The sequence below is a fragment of the Balaenoptera acutorostrata genome, chromosome 4 (assembly GCF_949987535.1).
Source record: "Balaenoptera acutorostrata chromosome 4, mBalAcu1.1, whole genome shotgun sequence".
Taxonomy (NCBI): domain Eukaryota; kingdom Metazoa; phylum Chordata; class Mammalia; order Artiodactyla; family Balaenopteridae; genus Balaenoptera; species Balaenoptera acutorostrata.
In genome coordinates, this window is record NC_080067.1 from 52,288,832 (window position 1) to 52,304,943 (window position 16,112).

A 16,112-nucleotide genomic window follows, 5' to 3' on the forward strand; every position below is an offset into this window, starting at 1 on the left:
GCATCATAGCAAAACAATTTATATTGCCAACATAAATTTAGTTTAACATTTAAAATCTTTATAAAAGATAAATTCTGATTTTTTCCTTTATTTTATCATAATTGAAAAATGAAATCACTTAACATGAATACTTGATACATGATTTCCTTAAAACTTCTCTACGGTAAAACAAAACTGTACATATTTAAAGAGTGTATATAATATTATTAACACTCATGACAATTTCAAACCAACTAGCACTGGTATAGCTTCAACTTACTATTAGTTGTGGCTATTTACGGAAAAAAGGCGCAAAGCTTATTAGGGCCCAGCATACCAGAAAGACTTAATCTTACACTGTAGAGTTCAAAAGTGGCAGTACAGTGTGAAGACACTATAAACTGCCATCTCCTTCTCATAAGTCTCTTAAAACAAAGGCTGGAAAAATACTCAGTACCTCAAATATAATAACTAACGAAAATATTTTCATTAACTACGTTTTGCCCAGAGTGATTAAGGACAAAAAAAATAGGAATTCTTGTTGCTTTATTATCTGATAAACTGCTAATAAGCTCCCGTTAGAAGTTCTTTAGACATTACACCAAGTCGTCTTGGTCTTCTGATCATATATATATTCACATATATATATGCATTTTTTCAAGTAAAGAAATGTTTAACAGATGTAAACTATTTATTGAATATTTGCCACCAAATATTGTTAAATACATTATCTTGCAGCATATCGCTTTCAAGTTAAAATGTCAGAAACAAACACCAATATTTACAATTCTTTTAAGGAATGTTATATAATGACACATTAAGGCGTAAATTCTTTTGGCTTATAATTCTTAAAAGAATGATAATAGCAAAAGTGATGCAAAATCTTCAGTGTGAGATTATGATTAAGCTACATTTTACAAAAATATGGTGTAAGATGGCAATAATCCCATTCAACATCCTGGATTATTAGATCCCTTCAGGAGGGACTGATAATTTATACAGTCAAACTTTAAAATTTACAGATAAAGGCAGTCCAATACTGCCACTGAGAAGTACATCTCTTAACATATACAACTTTCAGGCCACAGTTTTGAAGGTCTGAAGTATCAAGTTGGTTTGATGAATTAGTCGGTTGGCACTTATGAACACATTTATTGCCCTGTTTCAAAAAAAAAAAAAAAAAAAAGAACAATTAATTTTATCCCCCAAAAAATCATCCTTTAAAAATATTTTATACTTAAAATGCCCTACTAGCAGTAGCAATAAAATCAATTTAGGGGGAAAAAAAGGCAAGTTAGTACTGAGTATCATAAATTTTATCCCAGCTTGGAACTGAAGGGTCCTACATCATTTGAAACTATCTAGGAATTACTGCCCCCTAGTGGTTCTGGCTGGCAATAAGGTGTTGGTGGGCTGCTAATGATGGGTGGCACCTCAACAACCAGAGTTCACTTATAGGTCGAAAAAATAACTGGCCAAAGAGGATTCAAACATAGTCTCCAGCTGCAGTTTCACAGAAGTTACCAAAATAAGATCTGCTAAAACATTATACTCAGTCTCAAAATCTGTATATCAATGGGCATGATAAATACTTAAGAAAAAGCTCATTACTTTGAATCTGATTCATCCCAATCTCTCTTACCTTCTTTCAAAAAAAAAAAACTGAGAATTTTAAATTACTTTTAGAATATACTTTTAAAACAAAATAATCATGTGGTTTCAATATTTATGAGTCGACAATATATAAAAATATGCTCTTAAAAATTACTTCACGTGCACCGTATTTCCTGTCAGTCCATCTTCATATGATCTGGAGCACAGACGTGACGCCCTAGTCCCCTTGCGGGGCCTTATCAGTTTCTCAGCAGCAAAGCTAAGTTTGTACAACTGTCCCTTGGTATCCAAGAGGGACTGGTTCCAGGACCCCCCCACAGGTACCAACATCTGTGGATGCTCAATGCCCTTACATAAAATGGTGTAGTATTTGCACATAACCTATGCACATCCTCCAGTACACTTTAAATCATCTCTAGATTCTAACCTGTAATACCTAATACAATGTAAACGCAATGTAAATAGCTGTAAATACAATATAAATGCTATGGAACTTTCTGGAATTTTTTTCCCCAAATATTTTCAATCCGCAATTGGTTGAATCCAGGGATGCGGAACCTGCAGATACTAAGGGCTGACTGTATCTTCATCCTAGACATTCCTCAAAAAAGGGGGACTAGGAAGAATTAGACAACGAATCAATGTAAATTCATCCTCCTACTGAAAAATGGCTCAAAGATCAGCCTCTATTAATAATTTTCAATTTTGAGGAAACAGGGACAAAACTTGTGGCACATTATTCATACGCAAATAATGGTAATTTAAACAAGCTGCTGAATGGAGAAAAAGTAGTAGAGAGCTTGAATAATCCACATGCCTGTTTAAACTGTTAAAAATCAATATGGCACCAAGGCACCAGGATTTTTAAAAACTGAACCCAAGTGATTCTAACGTACAAACAGGAACGAGAGTGAATAATTTCAGATTAATGAAAATGATGCTCCAAATGAATTTCTACCTTTCAATGTGCTTATTCCAGGATAGTTCTCGATTAATCAGTATCATAAATAATTTTCTTAATGCAAATTATTCTTTTAATGTGTTTTCTGGTTATTTGGGCTTAGCAGGGGAGACCAAGGAAAAATAGATGTAAGTTTATTTTCAGAACACACCTGCTAGCTTATTAAACTAAGTCAACAAGGTACATTTCCCCTAGACAACCTGAATAGTAGTATGAAACAACACAAAACCATTAATAATATTTAGCTCAATATCTTTTAATGTAGAATAAAATGTAAATATTTCAACCTGTTTGAACTATTTAAAATAACTATGAAAATCAATATACCATTCTAATGTATTTTTATTATTTTTTAATATTACTACAGTAATATTGTAATAGTTTGACATGGATATTTGGATCTTAAAATGTCAATGGTGGTATAGGATGTTAGAGGTCCCTGCCAATTAGAGCTGAAATAATCACCATTTATTCTTCTGCTTCAAGCACTGTAGGAAATTGGTCTTGTCCACAAATCTCTACTTGAGGTACAAAGAATTCTTGATAAGGTATGAGGCTGCAGAAGACATAGCCTCTGCATCAGTTTATACATTATAGGTACATGTGTATCATACATAAATCACATAAGATTACTCGGCTTTCTAGAATGTTCTACAGCCAAGTGTATGTAAATTTTAAAATAATGTCCTATTTACCTTTTTAGTATACTTCCTGTCTTACAGAAAGTCCTCCCTATTTCAGGACAGTGGATCACAACCGTTTACAGCATTTTAAAAACATGTGAAGCACTTTTACAAAAACACACCTGAACCCTGACCCCACTCCAAACCAATGGAGTCAGAATCTCTGAAGGTAGGGCCAAGGCACTGGGATTTTAACACACTGAACCCAAGTGACTGTAATGTGCAAACAGTATTGAGAAACACTGTTTTAACAATTGAGCAGCAGTTCTTAACAGACCTGCAGGATCCATGACATCTGGAAATTTCTCAGAAATGTAAATTCTTGGGCCCACCCTAGACCTACAGAATCAGAAACTCTGGGTGGGACCCAAAAGCAATCTGTCTTTAACAAGCCCTCCAGGTGATTCTGAGGCTATTAAAGTTTGAGAATCACTGCTTCAGGGGTTGGTAAAGTAGGCCAGTAAGCCAAATCTCACTCACTGTATGGTCTGCGAGCTAGGAATACTTTTACATTTGAAACAGTAAAAAATTTTTTAAAAATCAAAATATTATGATGTGACAGTTGAATTATATAATTCAGTGTCTATAAGTAAGGTTTTGTTAGAACACAGCCACAAAAATGCCACTTGTTTCCACACTGTCTACAGCTGCTTCTGCACTACAAAAGCAGAGGTGAAGTGCTGCAGCTGCAACAAGCCCACCAAGTCAAAATATCTGCCATCTGGCCCTTTTCAGAAAAAGTCTGCATGCAACTCTTGCTCCAGACTAGAGTTACGGCTGGATTATCAACCATTCCCTTTCTATTTTTAACAGTCTATCTTAGTAAGTTGGTGTAAGTATTAATAATATAGTAAAAGGGTTTAATTTATATGGTTTTAGTATCATATAAAACCACACAGTTTTCTAATTTTTAAAAGAAAAGGATGATAAATGACAATACTTACTTGCCATCTTTAAAATAGGTTTTCAGAGTATCACTGAAACTTTTGGAGTACTTTACAAATTCTTTCTTTTGGTGTTCAAGTGCCTGCAGACATCAAAAATAATTTTAAAAAATACTAAATAAGAAAAGAGAAGTAACACAAAAGCCAAAGTCAAAGAAAGGAGATTACACAGAATACGAACGTACCTTATATTACAGATAAGCATTTTTAGGAGTATTTACTTAAATATATGTAACAGCATATTTAAATGCAAGGACAAACCCAGTCATTAATGATACAAAACCATTTCCAATAGTTCAACAGTCTTATTATTTAATTCAGTAGAACGACTAGGTGTAAACCAGTATCTAGGGTGGCAGCTTGCAAGGCTTCTACTAAACTTACCCTGCGGTTCTGGTATTGATATTTCTTGAAGACACTGTTCACTGTATCAAGAAGTTCTTTTATTGCACTAGCTATATCCCTGTTGGGTGAGGAAAAAAGAATCTTCTTAAAATCAGTTTCATTTGAAAGAAGTCTACATTTTTTTTTAAGAATCACTGCACTGTTAACCACCATATGAACACTGCATCAAGCACAAATACTTGACTGGCTAGCTGAATGGGGGTTTTAGCCTGTACCCTCCTGTGATCCCAACTACTCTTGCACTGCTGACAAAACACTGCACAGCTAACATCAGCTTTCCCAAGTCAGTAACATTTCATTCAGCATTACTCACTCAGATTTATAAGAAAATACCTCTGCCTCTCACCTTTTCCGGTTACAATTCTTCCTTTCTCTGGCCCATGTAGGTGAATTCAAGCAACCATATCATCCACTTTTGCTATTTCATGAACAATTATATGAAATTTTGCTATTACATGTAACTCATTTCTGTACTTAAAACACCAAGTTACAGACCTGATGTAGTTTTGAAACATAGTTTCAAACATAGTTCTGATGTTTAAAATATTTCCTCCTCAGATGTAGCTCTTCTCTCTTAAGACACATCTGTTCTCTTCCAAACCTTTGCTGACACTATTTCCTTTAGAAAATATATTTAAATTTCTGGGAGACAAGATCAGAATATTCTTCTACCTTAACCTTTTCAGCAATCATCCTTTGAGTATATATGTATCAGCACTTTTCTCCCCTTTCTAAAGAGAGAAGAAATCAATAATTCTCATTTGACTTGACTATTCTTCCTATCCATGTACCATTTTTTAAAAAGTCTTCTTATCTTTTGTATCTATGCCCTTTTCAATTTCCATGTTCTAACTTCATAGTAATATTTTGGCAAACTGAACTTAACTGTAATTCTGCATTCTCAAATAGCCTCTCGGTCTCTAAGGCAAACCTTCTTCTTTTCACATCCATTCTCTTAGCTGTTAATTGCTACAAAAACTTTCACTGTTCAAATGCAATGCAAGCGTGAAGATATGAATTAGTAAAACATCAACCTAGACCACCACAAACATAACCTTTTACTACCTACTTTTTAATCACAAATCTCAGATTTCAGTTATTTCACACCTAAAACATTTCAGCTATACTATTTAAAGAAAACCAAAAAGCTCCGCGTCCAGATTTTTGTGTGTACGTGTGTGTTTCATAGCTTATTTCTAGTAAATAAGCATATGGAAATTCTAAAAATTACAAATATACAGAATTTTGGTATAAAAAAGTATTTTAGCCTATTCTGAAGGAGTAATGATATTTTTATTAAATATTTCAATAACTATTTCCTTATTACCTCTTTCTTGTATTTCAAATATCGGCATCAGGCTGAAACATTAAAACATTAGATATTCAAACAGGATAATGAATTTACATAATTACATCTGTCCACTCTTTTTTGGTTTTTGGCCTCTAGTAATAACAATTTTAAGTTACATTAACTGTTCCTTTCATTTATGTTTTCGAGAAAGTTGAATCCTTCTGTATTGCTGTGATGGGCGTAAGCCCCCTACTGCTTAATAAAACAGTGTCATATGACCATCCCATTATGTGAGAAAAATTAGTTTCAACAAATAAAAAATGTCAAATCTCTGAATATGGAAGATTCTTCAAACCCACAGTAAGCTTACTCAAAAGGAATACAACGAAGCAAATTATAGTGATCAGACAGCTGTTTATACACAACCATACCTTGTTGTGTACTTTAATGAATATTGGGAGTCTGTATGTACTTTAAAAGAAAAGGGAAAAAAAAACTCCCCAGGTGATTCTGCTGATGAACCAGGTTTGGAAACCACTGCTTGGAAACCCAGAACCTAGAGCTAATCCTTGATCCACTATTTGCCACAGAGCTTTATAAAGACCAAGGCTGTTTATCCCTAGGCCTGGCCTTTTCTAAAACAATCTGCAGCAATTTATGTCAAATATTATGTCATCTGTATGTACACGGAACAGCATTTTCATTTATGGCACTAAGGTTTGCACCAGGAAAGCTAAATTATTTTAGTTAACTACCCGAGGGTTTGTTTCCTATAAGAGAAAATACCGGCACACACACAAAAAATACTTCAGACAATTAAACAAAATAAAGAACTGTGGAAAAACTGAGGATAAAATAATTATAATGCAATTATATGCAGTTTGGAGTTAATGGATTCTGTGATACGGGACATATAGTATGTGTAAGTAGAAAGGAATTTTAGCAACTTGCAGGTTGCTGAAGGGGTTAAGTGGGCAACTCTGGGGAACATATACGCTGAAAGAGAGGACCACAGGCATCAGAAGAAATGTAATACGTCTTATTAGAAAAACTGCATGGAATAGCAGAGCTTCTAACTGTATCAAGCAAATTTGTATAATTATGTTTATACAAACACTCTAAAGGAAGGAAATTCCTACACTGTATGTTTAGTTTGGTCTAGACTGGACACCTCTGGAAAAGCTATTTTGAGGCCAGCATCAAAACCAAACGCTGGTTTTTCACCTCTGAATATGCAAATGTAGATTATAAAGAGTAAATAGATAAATGCATAGCTTTCTGGACTATTAAATCACCAGTTTCCACTAGTCATCCATTAATTGGAATGTATCCTAAGAATTAATTTTATAAAATATTTGCATAAGCTCAAATGTAGTCAAACAGACACATTCATTAATCAAAAGTACTTTTAAAATAATTTGTTTGCTGGATCATTTTTCCTAATCAACTTCATAGAGAGAGGGAAAAAAAATCTTATTTCACAATGTTTTAGGTGCTGTGAGTGTATGCTAGGTTCTGTACTAGGTACCATGTATATCATTTCAGTTCTCACAACTATTACCCTCATCTTCACAGGCAGAAACTAGAATCACAGAAGCTAAGCAAATTATCCAAGGTCACACAGCAAAATGCTGGAATGGGGAGTCAAACCTAAGTCTGCTGATATATACAAAAATATATGAATATTTGTTAGCTGACAGGAATCTTTTCTCCTATAACATTTTGTACAGTACTTGGTATAGTAGGTATTTGATCCATGCTTATTGAAAAATATTGTTAAAATATTTTGAAAGAAGAGGATATCCACCTTAAATATGAGAAAGTAAAATATTTTAAAGAAAAATAATAACTGTACAATATGTTGTGCTTGAAGGATAAACCATTTTATATTTTGGTACAATTTTATCCACTAATTTGTCAAACAATTAACACTGGTAACAATATATATCAGAAGTTATCAATATATGTATCAGTGATACAAATATACCTTAGCCATCCATGCTAATGCACACATGGTTGAATTTCAGTCTCGGAAACAATATGTATTAACAACAAACTTTCCATGGCAAATTATCCCTCCTAAAATGGATACGAAATAAATTTTAATTGCCAATCATCTTAATTCAGTTGGCTGAGTACACTCCAGAGAACAGAACGGAAATATTACTACTGCCCCATAAATGAGAGACAAGACCCTAATTCAGCCTTTGTCAAGACTCTTAGGCTCTTGACCTCAACTCCCTTTTGATCAAAATGCGGCTATTAATAAATTGGTTTTCAAACTGTATCTCTTTAGAGCCACACTGGGTTTAGCAGAGACGTCTCCAGGACTTCCTAAGATGGAAAGAGGGTATCAAAATAGCAGGATGAGGGCTCCAGACCTACCATCTCTATCTGAGCTTCAACTACAACACCGTTCTGCCTCTTTCCTACTGACACCCTAGATAGGATGTCCTTCACCACACCTCTTCCAAACAGCAGAAACATTCTTTTTTTCAATCACCAGATTAGATCAACATTATGAATCTATGATTGGGAAGCAGCAGAGAAGTCCCTGGAGTCAGTCTGCTTAGGTTCAAACCAAGTTATAGAAATGTAGCATATGATCACCAAAATAAATTAAACCTTAAATTATCTGAAAATTTTAGAACTAAGTGTTTAAACAGCTGTGTTTGAGATCACTGATCAATTTATCCTTTTATGGGCCAAACATGTTCACTTTATACCAAACTGAAAATAAAAAGCTGTATTAAAAACTGTTAAAGTTGGGGCTTTCCAATAAAGGTAAAATATTTACCTTAGGGTTTATCCCCTGTGACATGGATTTTGGCTAGTCAGTGAAGTCTTTTGTACTTTCTGATCCTCAATTAGAGGACCAAAAAGAAGAGGGTCACTCCTTGATAGCTGGGTTGGTACCTATCACCGTTATTTTCTAAAATGGGTCATACTCCTCCCTCTAACCCACTCAAAATAGGTGGCCAAATAGCTAAAATAGAAGTTTGCAATGTGAATTACAAGGAATACTCTTCCCCTGAGATGTATGCTAATATTTATTCCAAGGCGGCCTCCTTCAGTTCTTTAAAGATACAGTGTATGATGCAGCTTCTTCCAGAAAAAGATCTGTGCTAAGTTCTTCCTTTCTAGCAATTTCTACTTGTGGTTTCACCAAAAGGTTGCATTGATAGTGCCACTACAGTTATTCCCGGCTTTCTCTGTTTTCTACCCATTGAGGCTGAAGAAAATTACCTGACTCTTTAGTTTGAAAATAGTTATCTACAAATTATGCTTGGAGCTTCCCCCTCATTCCTCCGCCCTCTCACCCCCGAGGAGAGTGCCCCTGGGTTGAGGCACTCGTGCCCCTGCTCGATAATGACCCTTTTTGCTGCTGCCCATCAACCAGCCTCCTGGCCTCACACAGTTCTCAGTCTTTTTTAACCTATATCCCAAAGGCAAGGATTTTTGGAGGTTCACCATTTGGTCAACATTAGAAAGTGCTATTCATCACTAAGGGTACATTATTATGCTAATGACTTGTACCATTTCTGAAATAAAAACAATATTGGTATCCTTCGTTATCAATCTCTATAATCTATCCAACTCCTCTCTTCACTTTAATCTAACATTTACATTTTTCCATTTCTCACGAAGTTCAAACTGCATTCCAGTTTATGCACATTTCACTCTGTTTTTAAACATTCTAAAAAATGTTACTGTACTCAGAAGCCAAAGGGACAGTTTAGAAATTAATAATAAAAATGTAGCAATTAAAATTTTCAAATATTTTATTTCAAATTAATATTTCAATTTAATATTAATATCATACCAAAGTAAAACATACAGAATGAGTGGTTCCTTTGAAGTACTTAAAAAAAAATAAGAACCAAACAAAAAGTTGCTTACTTGATTGTCTGCAGAAACCTCACTCTGTCATTGATCTCATCTGGGATCTTACTGAGAATTTGTTTAAGTGCTCGTGCCTTTTCGTTTAGGTCCTGGAATTCTGGCTCCGGTCGTTCAATCATATACTCTGATAAAATACATAATAAAAAAAAAATCATGCAACTTGCTGCCAAATTCAAGTCTAAGAATTCCCAATGTGTTGGTCAAGGAGGTGGGGTGGGGGGTAGATAAAGGCCAGATAATTAGGGAAGACAAGGTTGCAAAGCAGAAGTCATTACAGTTCAACTTAGTTCTGTAATTATATTAGGGCTCCCTCCAAATAAAATATCAGAAAATGAAAGACTGAACATCTTCAATTTGGGGTAAGTGGAAACCCATGAAACCTTAAAAATTAAAAAAATTAAAAAATAAATAAATAAATACAATTTAAAAGGGAGGCTTAATCAAGTTTTTCAGGCCTCTCAAGCTACATTTCACAAGGAAACCTTAAAGTAAGTAACATTTGTAACAAATACAATGGCAATGGGGAATATGAGTTTAATAAAAACCTCTATACTGAATGTACTACCAGATTCATTATAGACTTGGAAACATTACAACTCTACCAACTCTTCAATACAACCCAGCCTAACAGGCTACAGATGCTCAAATCTAGAATAATGATGAGGACTTTCTCATAATTTATGGAATCAGTTGAAAACATCTACATCTACTTTTCTTCTCCCTTAATAAACATGGGAAATTATACCTCTATGTTTTTCTAAATTAGTGGGAACTGAATTTAATTCAGTTAAGCTAAATTTAACTGAAACACATTTCCAATTATTTAAAAAAGCAAAAATGTGAAAAGAGGCCAAAAGGATGATTATTACATTGTTCTCTCAAATCTGTGTTTGAAAAAAAAAAAAACGCAATACTAAAGTTTAAAAAGAAGAAACTCATTACTTTCAAACTGGTATTTGCATAAAGTCAACACAAAATAAAATAACCATTCCAAACAGCTTGTCTCTTGGTGAAACTAGAACTCATCAAACGTATTAATTAGTAGGGGAAAAAATTAAAGCATGCAGCATAAACAAATGCTTTACTTCAAGTAATTAAATCTGACAAATATAAAGTAAGAACTACATTTCTATTGTACATGGGTTTATTTTTTCCCACTTTCAAAACAATAATAATAACAATAACAATAAGAGGGAAGGGAGAAGGGGAGGAAGTCCCTTTTATCAAATAAGAAAGATCTGGAGGAAGAGCTTTTCAACAACTGTAAGGAACTAAACAAGACTCCTTCTGATTACCTTCTACATCATCAGCTGCCATTCGAAGAAGGGACTCTGTGAAGTTGACTTCTACACTTTTTTTCTCTAAAATTTTCATAATGATGTCTTGTGTGAGTCCTGGATTTTCTTTTTCAGCCTATAAGAAAGAGAAAGCTAGTTTTGAAATATAGAAACTAAATTAGCCATTTCAAAGCCAAAACCTAATTGTTTAGAACCTGTTGGGACCTCCTTAAACTGATCAACTTATAAATAAGAGCAGAAATCTTTGCAAAGCAGGTGTCGTGATGGCACTCACTTATGTTTGGGTAGAGCTTGTGCATCCGTAACTTCTTCTTACAGCCATGGTCCCATTTTCCATTTCAACATAAAGTATTTAACATTTCCTACTTCTCATTTACACTCTCTTGCAATCAAACTAATAACAAACGTGGAAATAAAGATTATATATATACTGGTAGTTCTTCAATTACTTTTTTCAATAGATTAAAGACACTGAAGATTTTTAGCTTTTTTTTCATTACGTAAATATTTCGACTTGAGGATCAAGCAGTAACTCATCTCACCAAAATTTTGCAGATTCTTTGCATTTAAATTAACAGAATGTCAGGAAAAACAAACCAAAACAAAAAAAATAACCCTTCCTTTGGAGGATTTATTGAAGCTATGTGATCCCTTAACTACATTCCCACACAACGATTTTCATTTCCTATTTTTGCAGCAAGAGTATTTCCTTCACTAGCTTTCAGAACATCATTAATCCTTTTACTACCTCCTGAGCTTGTTTCACTAATGAGTTTGCATTGATTCATGTTACTTAACACTCCCTTCGGTACTAAAATCTTCTCGTCATTTCAAGATTGAGCATAAAGACTTCTGAGTTTACCAAAGTTAATTTTCGAGATTTTGGTTTTCCTTTGTAATTCTGTCCCATTTTATTATTTTGGAAAATTTTATAATCACATTCAGTTTCTTTTAGGATGCCTGCCAATTTTAATCATTATGCTGATGATTTCCTATCTTTTTTGCCCGGATATTAAATAGCAAACACAAACACAACTTATGATCTATCAGATAGCAATCTATTTGCTTCCTGATGTGCCTAACCTCTGCCTCCTCCATTCCATTCTGGTATCACTGCAGATTCAGCTTTATTTGGTTCCTATTGCTCTTCACATGGTAACACCTTGCTTCTCATTAATTTCAAGTACCAAAAACCGAAAGCTTATGGAATGAAAGGAGAAAAAATATACACATTTATCTCAGTCCTGGGATCATTTTAACTGCTGTCAAATGCTACACAGGAAAATCATTTTGATAGTTGATTAATAATAATAAAATACGTCCTACTGAATTCCATTTCTTTTATAACCTGTTTTGATTTTTCCTCTCATGAATATATTTAAGGAAGAATCTACTTTAATAAATAAGATTTGCCATTAAAAGAAAAGCTGTACAAATATGGCTTAAGACGGTATCAACATTACTGATCTGGTAAACTGCCACAAAATAACATAGAGTATACTAATTAAATAAGCCACTATTTGATAACAGTGGTTTATCTTCTCTAAGTAGCATTAAATCTACCTACATAATGAATTATCTTGGAAAGCAGGGGAGCATTCTCTATGTGCTTCCAGAGAATGGAAACAGAAACAGAAAAATAATGCCTCTCTGATTAAGTTATAATAAGCTACTGAAAGAATTAAATGCTGAAAGCCTGAGAACAAAGTTTTCAATACCAAGTTCATCTGCAGTCCCCAAATGCCAAAGCTGGAGCGTTACAGAGTTCTTACAGAGGTCCCTAACTTTCTTAGTTCACAGTGTTCTTAGTACCAAAAGAAATACCTGACAGTTTTGTGTATTAAGTAAAGTACAAACAACTTAATAAATACTTACATCCTAACAACTTAATAACCTTTAAAATTACATGAATTGAAAGAAAAGTATTTTATTTTATTCTTAAATAACCACAATCCCTAACGAGATGTGTGCACCTGTTGGGCACTGCACAATTTCTCAAATGTTGGAATTAGACCCGTCTACCCTCATTTCCTGTTGTACATTGATTTTCTTGTGATACTTGCATTCTGTCAATAGCAGTGGCCAAAAGTCCAGTTTCACAAAGATATGACATCATTGAAAGGAATGTAGCCCAATCAAATATGCTGAAACTGCAAACTATTTCAAGATAGTCATTCATACAGTGTCAACCTAATGTTGAGTATCACTGTGTTCCTTCAAATTTTTAAAATATCTCACGACACCACTGAGTTTGCTGCGTGGTCCTGGAGTGCCTCGGCACATACTTTGGGAACAGTAGTCTAGCATCTTAGCTATTTTTTTATCTTAAAAGCCTTAAATTTAATCAGTGACTCTAGTTGACAAAACAAATGTATCTACCCTTAAATCAGAGACTCTATCTATACCTTCAAGATTTCCCTCAGAATACAACCTTAAACTCTGCTGTCCAACTTTTCTGAAAAATCCAAGAGTGAGAGAAAACTATCCCAAAGGCAGTAACATCCACTCTTGTGGAGCAATGATTCTCAACACTATCAGAACCTCCCAGAGGGCAAAGGAATCAACAGCAGGATAGATATCATAAAAGACAATATTAACTAGTATTGTTTTATCTTTGGAAGAATTATTTTAATCCTTTTTCTCCAGATAAGAAAACTAGATATTAAAGCTTGATAAATATCACTGTTGTTGTGGACCAAGAACTGGAAACATGAATATATATATATATATAGATATATAGATATAAATATGGATATATGGCTGGGCAAGAAACATGAAACAAGGTTTTTTTAATCTTTTTCAAATAAGTTATAGTGTAAAAATTACAAAAATCTTAATCTTTTTAATGCATGTCCTCCTTTAAAGTCATTTGAAATTCTAACAAATATAGTAATTAAGAATAAATCAATGCAAAACTAATATATTTTCTTCCAAATAACTTCCACTATCCCCAATTAAGAATCAGTGCCGTGGATAAAATTATCCATGTATTAAACCAGATCTATAATAACCACATACTTTAAACACAGTTTGCTTTTTAACTGTACTTTAGAGTTAAAACATCAGCTTATATATAAGGATATTATAAGAAAGAGCTTAATGAAATTCATTATTTTATCTCTTTTATGAATGTCATTGAGTATATACCATATACTACTTCAGAGAGGGTCTTCTTTATGAGGACACACAGGAGAAATTTCTCTCTGTTCCTGATATCAGAAAAGCTAAAAAACTGACTTTTGCCTTATCGATACTACAGTGTGCAACAGATCACTTTTCCTTCTTTTCTTCGGCCACAAAGATGCTTAAAATAGTCCCCCTCCTGCCTCCCTAATGACCAAATATACCCTTCCAAACCACACTGATACTTAATGGAAAGAAGAAAAAAACACTCAGGATGGTGCTGCTTCACTGATTCTCTTCATTAACCCAATGATTTGGCAGGATGTATTTTAATGAAATTAGTATGTATGTGTACACAGGCACTGCATTTTAGAGTATTAAACACATCAAAATAGCTCTAATCCAACACACACAATGTAATTTCTTCTAGTGAAATACGTAGATGTCTAATGACATTATTTATGCTATCAGTTAAGAGTGGTATCTATAAACTAATCTTTGCCATAAAAAGAAATCAAGCTGGATGGATTTATAGTTTCAACTCCAATGAGGCTCAACTATAAACTTTTTCTAGATTTAAACATTACAATACTTTCCTTGAAATATAAGTTGTTTTAGCTATTGATGGGAGCAAACACACAAAAAGTAAATAAAAATTAAGACTTTGGGTATCTTGATATGCATTTAGGTTGGGATGGATTAAGTTTTATATGAAAGACTGTACCCAATATGTACAGTAGGGTTGTCCAATAAATATAATGCAAGAAACAATGAGGAGCCTATGTAATTTTAAATTTTCTAGTAGCCACATTAAAAAAGTAAAAAGAAAAAACATGTGAAGTTATTTTAAGAGTACATCCAAAGGGCTTCCCTGGTGGCGCAGTGGTTGAGAATCTGCCTGCTAATGCAGGGGACACGGGTTCGAGCCCTGGTCTGGGAAGATCCCACATGCCACGGAGCAACTGGGCCCGTGAGCCACAATTGCTGAGCCTGCGCGTCTGGAGCCTGTGCCCCGCGACGGGAGGGGCCGCGATAGAGAAAGGCCCGCGCACCGCGATGAAGAGCGGTCCCCGCACCGCGATGAAGAGTGGCCCCCACTTGCCGCAACTGGAGAAAGCCCTCGCACGAACCGAAGACCCAATACAGACAAAAATAATAAACAAATAAATAAATAAATAAAAGAAAATCCTTTAAAAAAAAAAAAAAAAAAAAAAAAAAAAAAAAAAAAGAGTACATCCAAAATAGTACCATTTCAACATGTAATCAACATAATATACTTATTACTGAGCTATATACATTCGTTTTTTTGGTATTCACCTTCAAAAATCTGGTGTGTATTTTATACTTGGAGTACAACTCAATTTGAACTCGCTATATTTTAAGTGCTCAACAGCAACACGTAGCTAGTGATTATCAAATGAACATCTCAGGTCTAGAGACAATGAAAAAATTCATTCAAGTGACTCAGCTGTATATTCTCAAAATATCCTTAATCTGACATACACAGAGGTCTTATTTTCCCACTCAAAAATACTGTTTTATACTTATGTTCTATAGGTAAACAATACAAAGAAAATCTTTGAGTTGTAACTTTATAAAAGTTTTAATAAGTCAAATAAAACAGAATTTAAAAATATACTCTAAAGCTAAACAGAGAACACTCTGAAGAAGTCAGTTTCAAAAGCACGAAGTGACAAAAGCTGAATGCTAAGGAAACAGCGCCTGTTCCAGCTCACTCTTTAGAAGTGTTTTAAGCTTTAAAGAGTACACTAAAACAAGCACAAGATAACTGAAAAGGTTTTCACTAAAAAACAAAACAAAACAGGTTTTCACTAAAAAAATAAAGAAATAAACTGGCAATTATCACATGGTATTTAGATTTATATATAACATACATTTTAATCATCATAA

At 34.0% G+C, this 16,112-nt stretch overlaps 1 protein-coding gene across 1 annotated transcript in view; it reads right to left on the minus strand.

The window, feature by feature from the left end:
• Nucleotides 1-651: 651 nt before the first annotated feature.
• The window catches only part of PDCD10 (programmed cell death 10), a 40,202-nt gene continuing 24,741 nt past the window's right edge, over nucleotides 652-16,112 (minus strand). Inside the window, exons 4-8 of the mRNA XM_007197550.3 lie at nucleotides 11,076-11,193; nucleotides 9,778-9,904; nucleotides 4,566-4,644; nucleotides 4,182-4,264; nucleotides 652-1,138 (exon numbers count right to left, since the gene is read on the minus strand). Coding sequence (XP_007197612.1) covers nucleotides 1,057-1,138; nucleotides 4,182-4,264; nucleotides 4,566-4,644; nucleotides 9,778-9,904; nucleotides 11,076-11,193 — 489 coding nt within the window. The 3' untranslated portion in view covers nucleotides 652-1,056. The remainder of the gene's footprint in view (nucleotides 1,139-4,181; nucleotides 4,265-4,565; nucleotides 4,645-9,777; nucleotides 9,905-11,075; nucleotides 11,194-16,112) is intronic.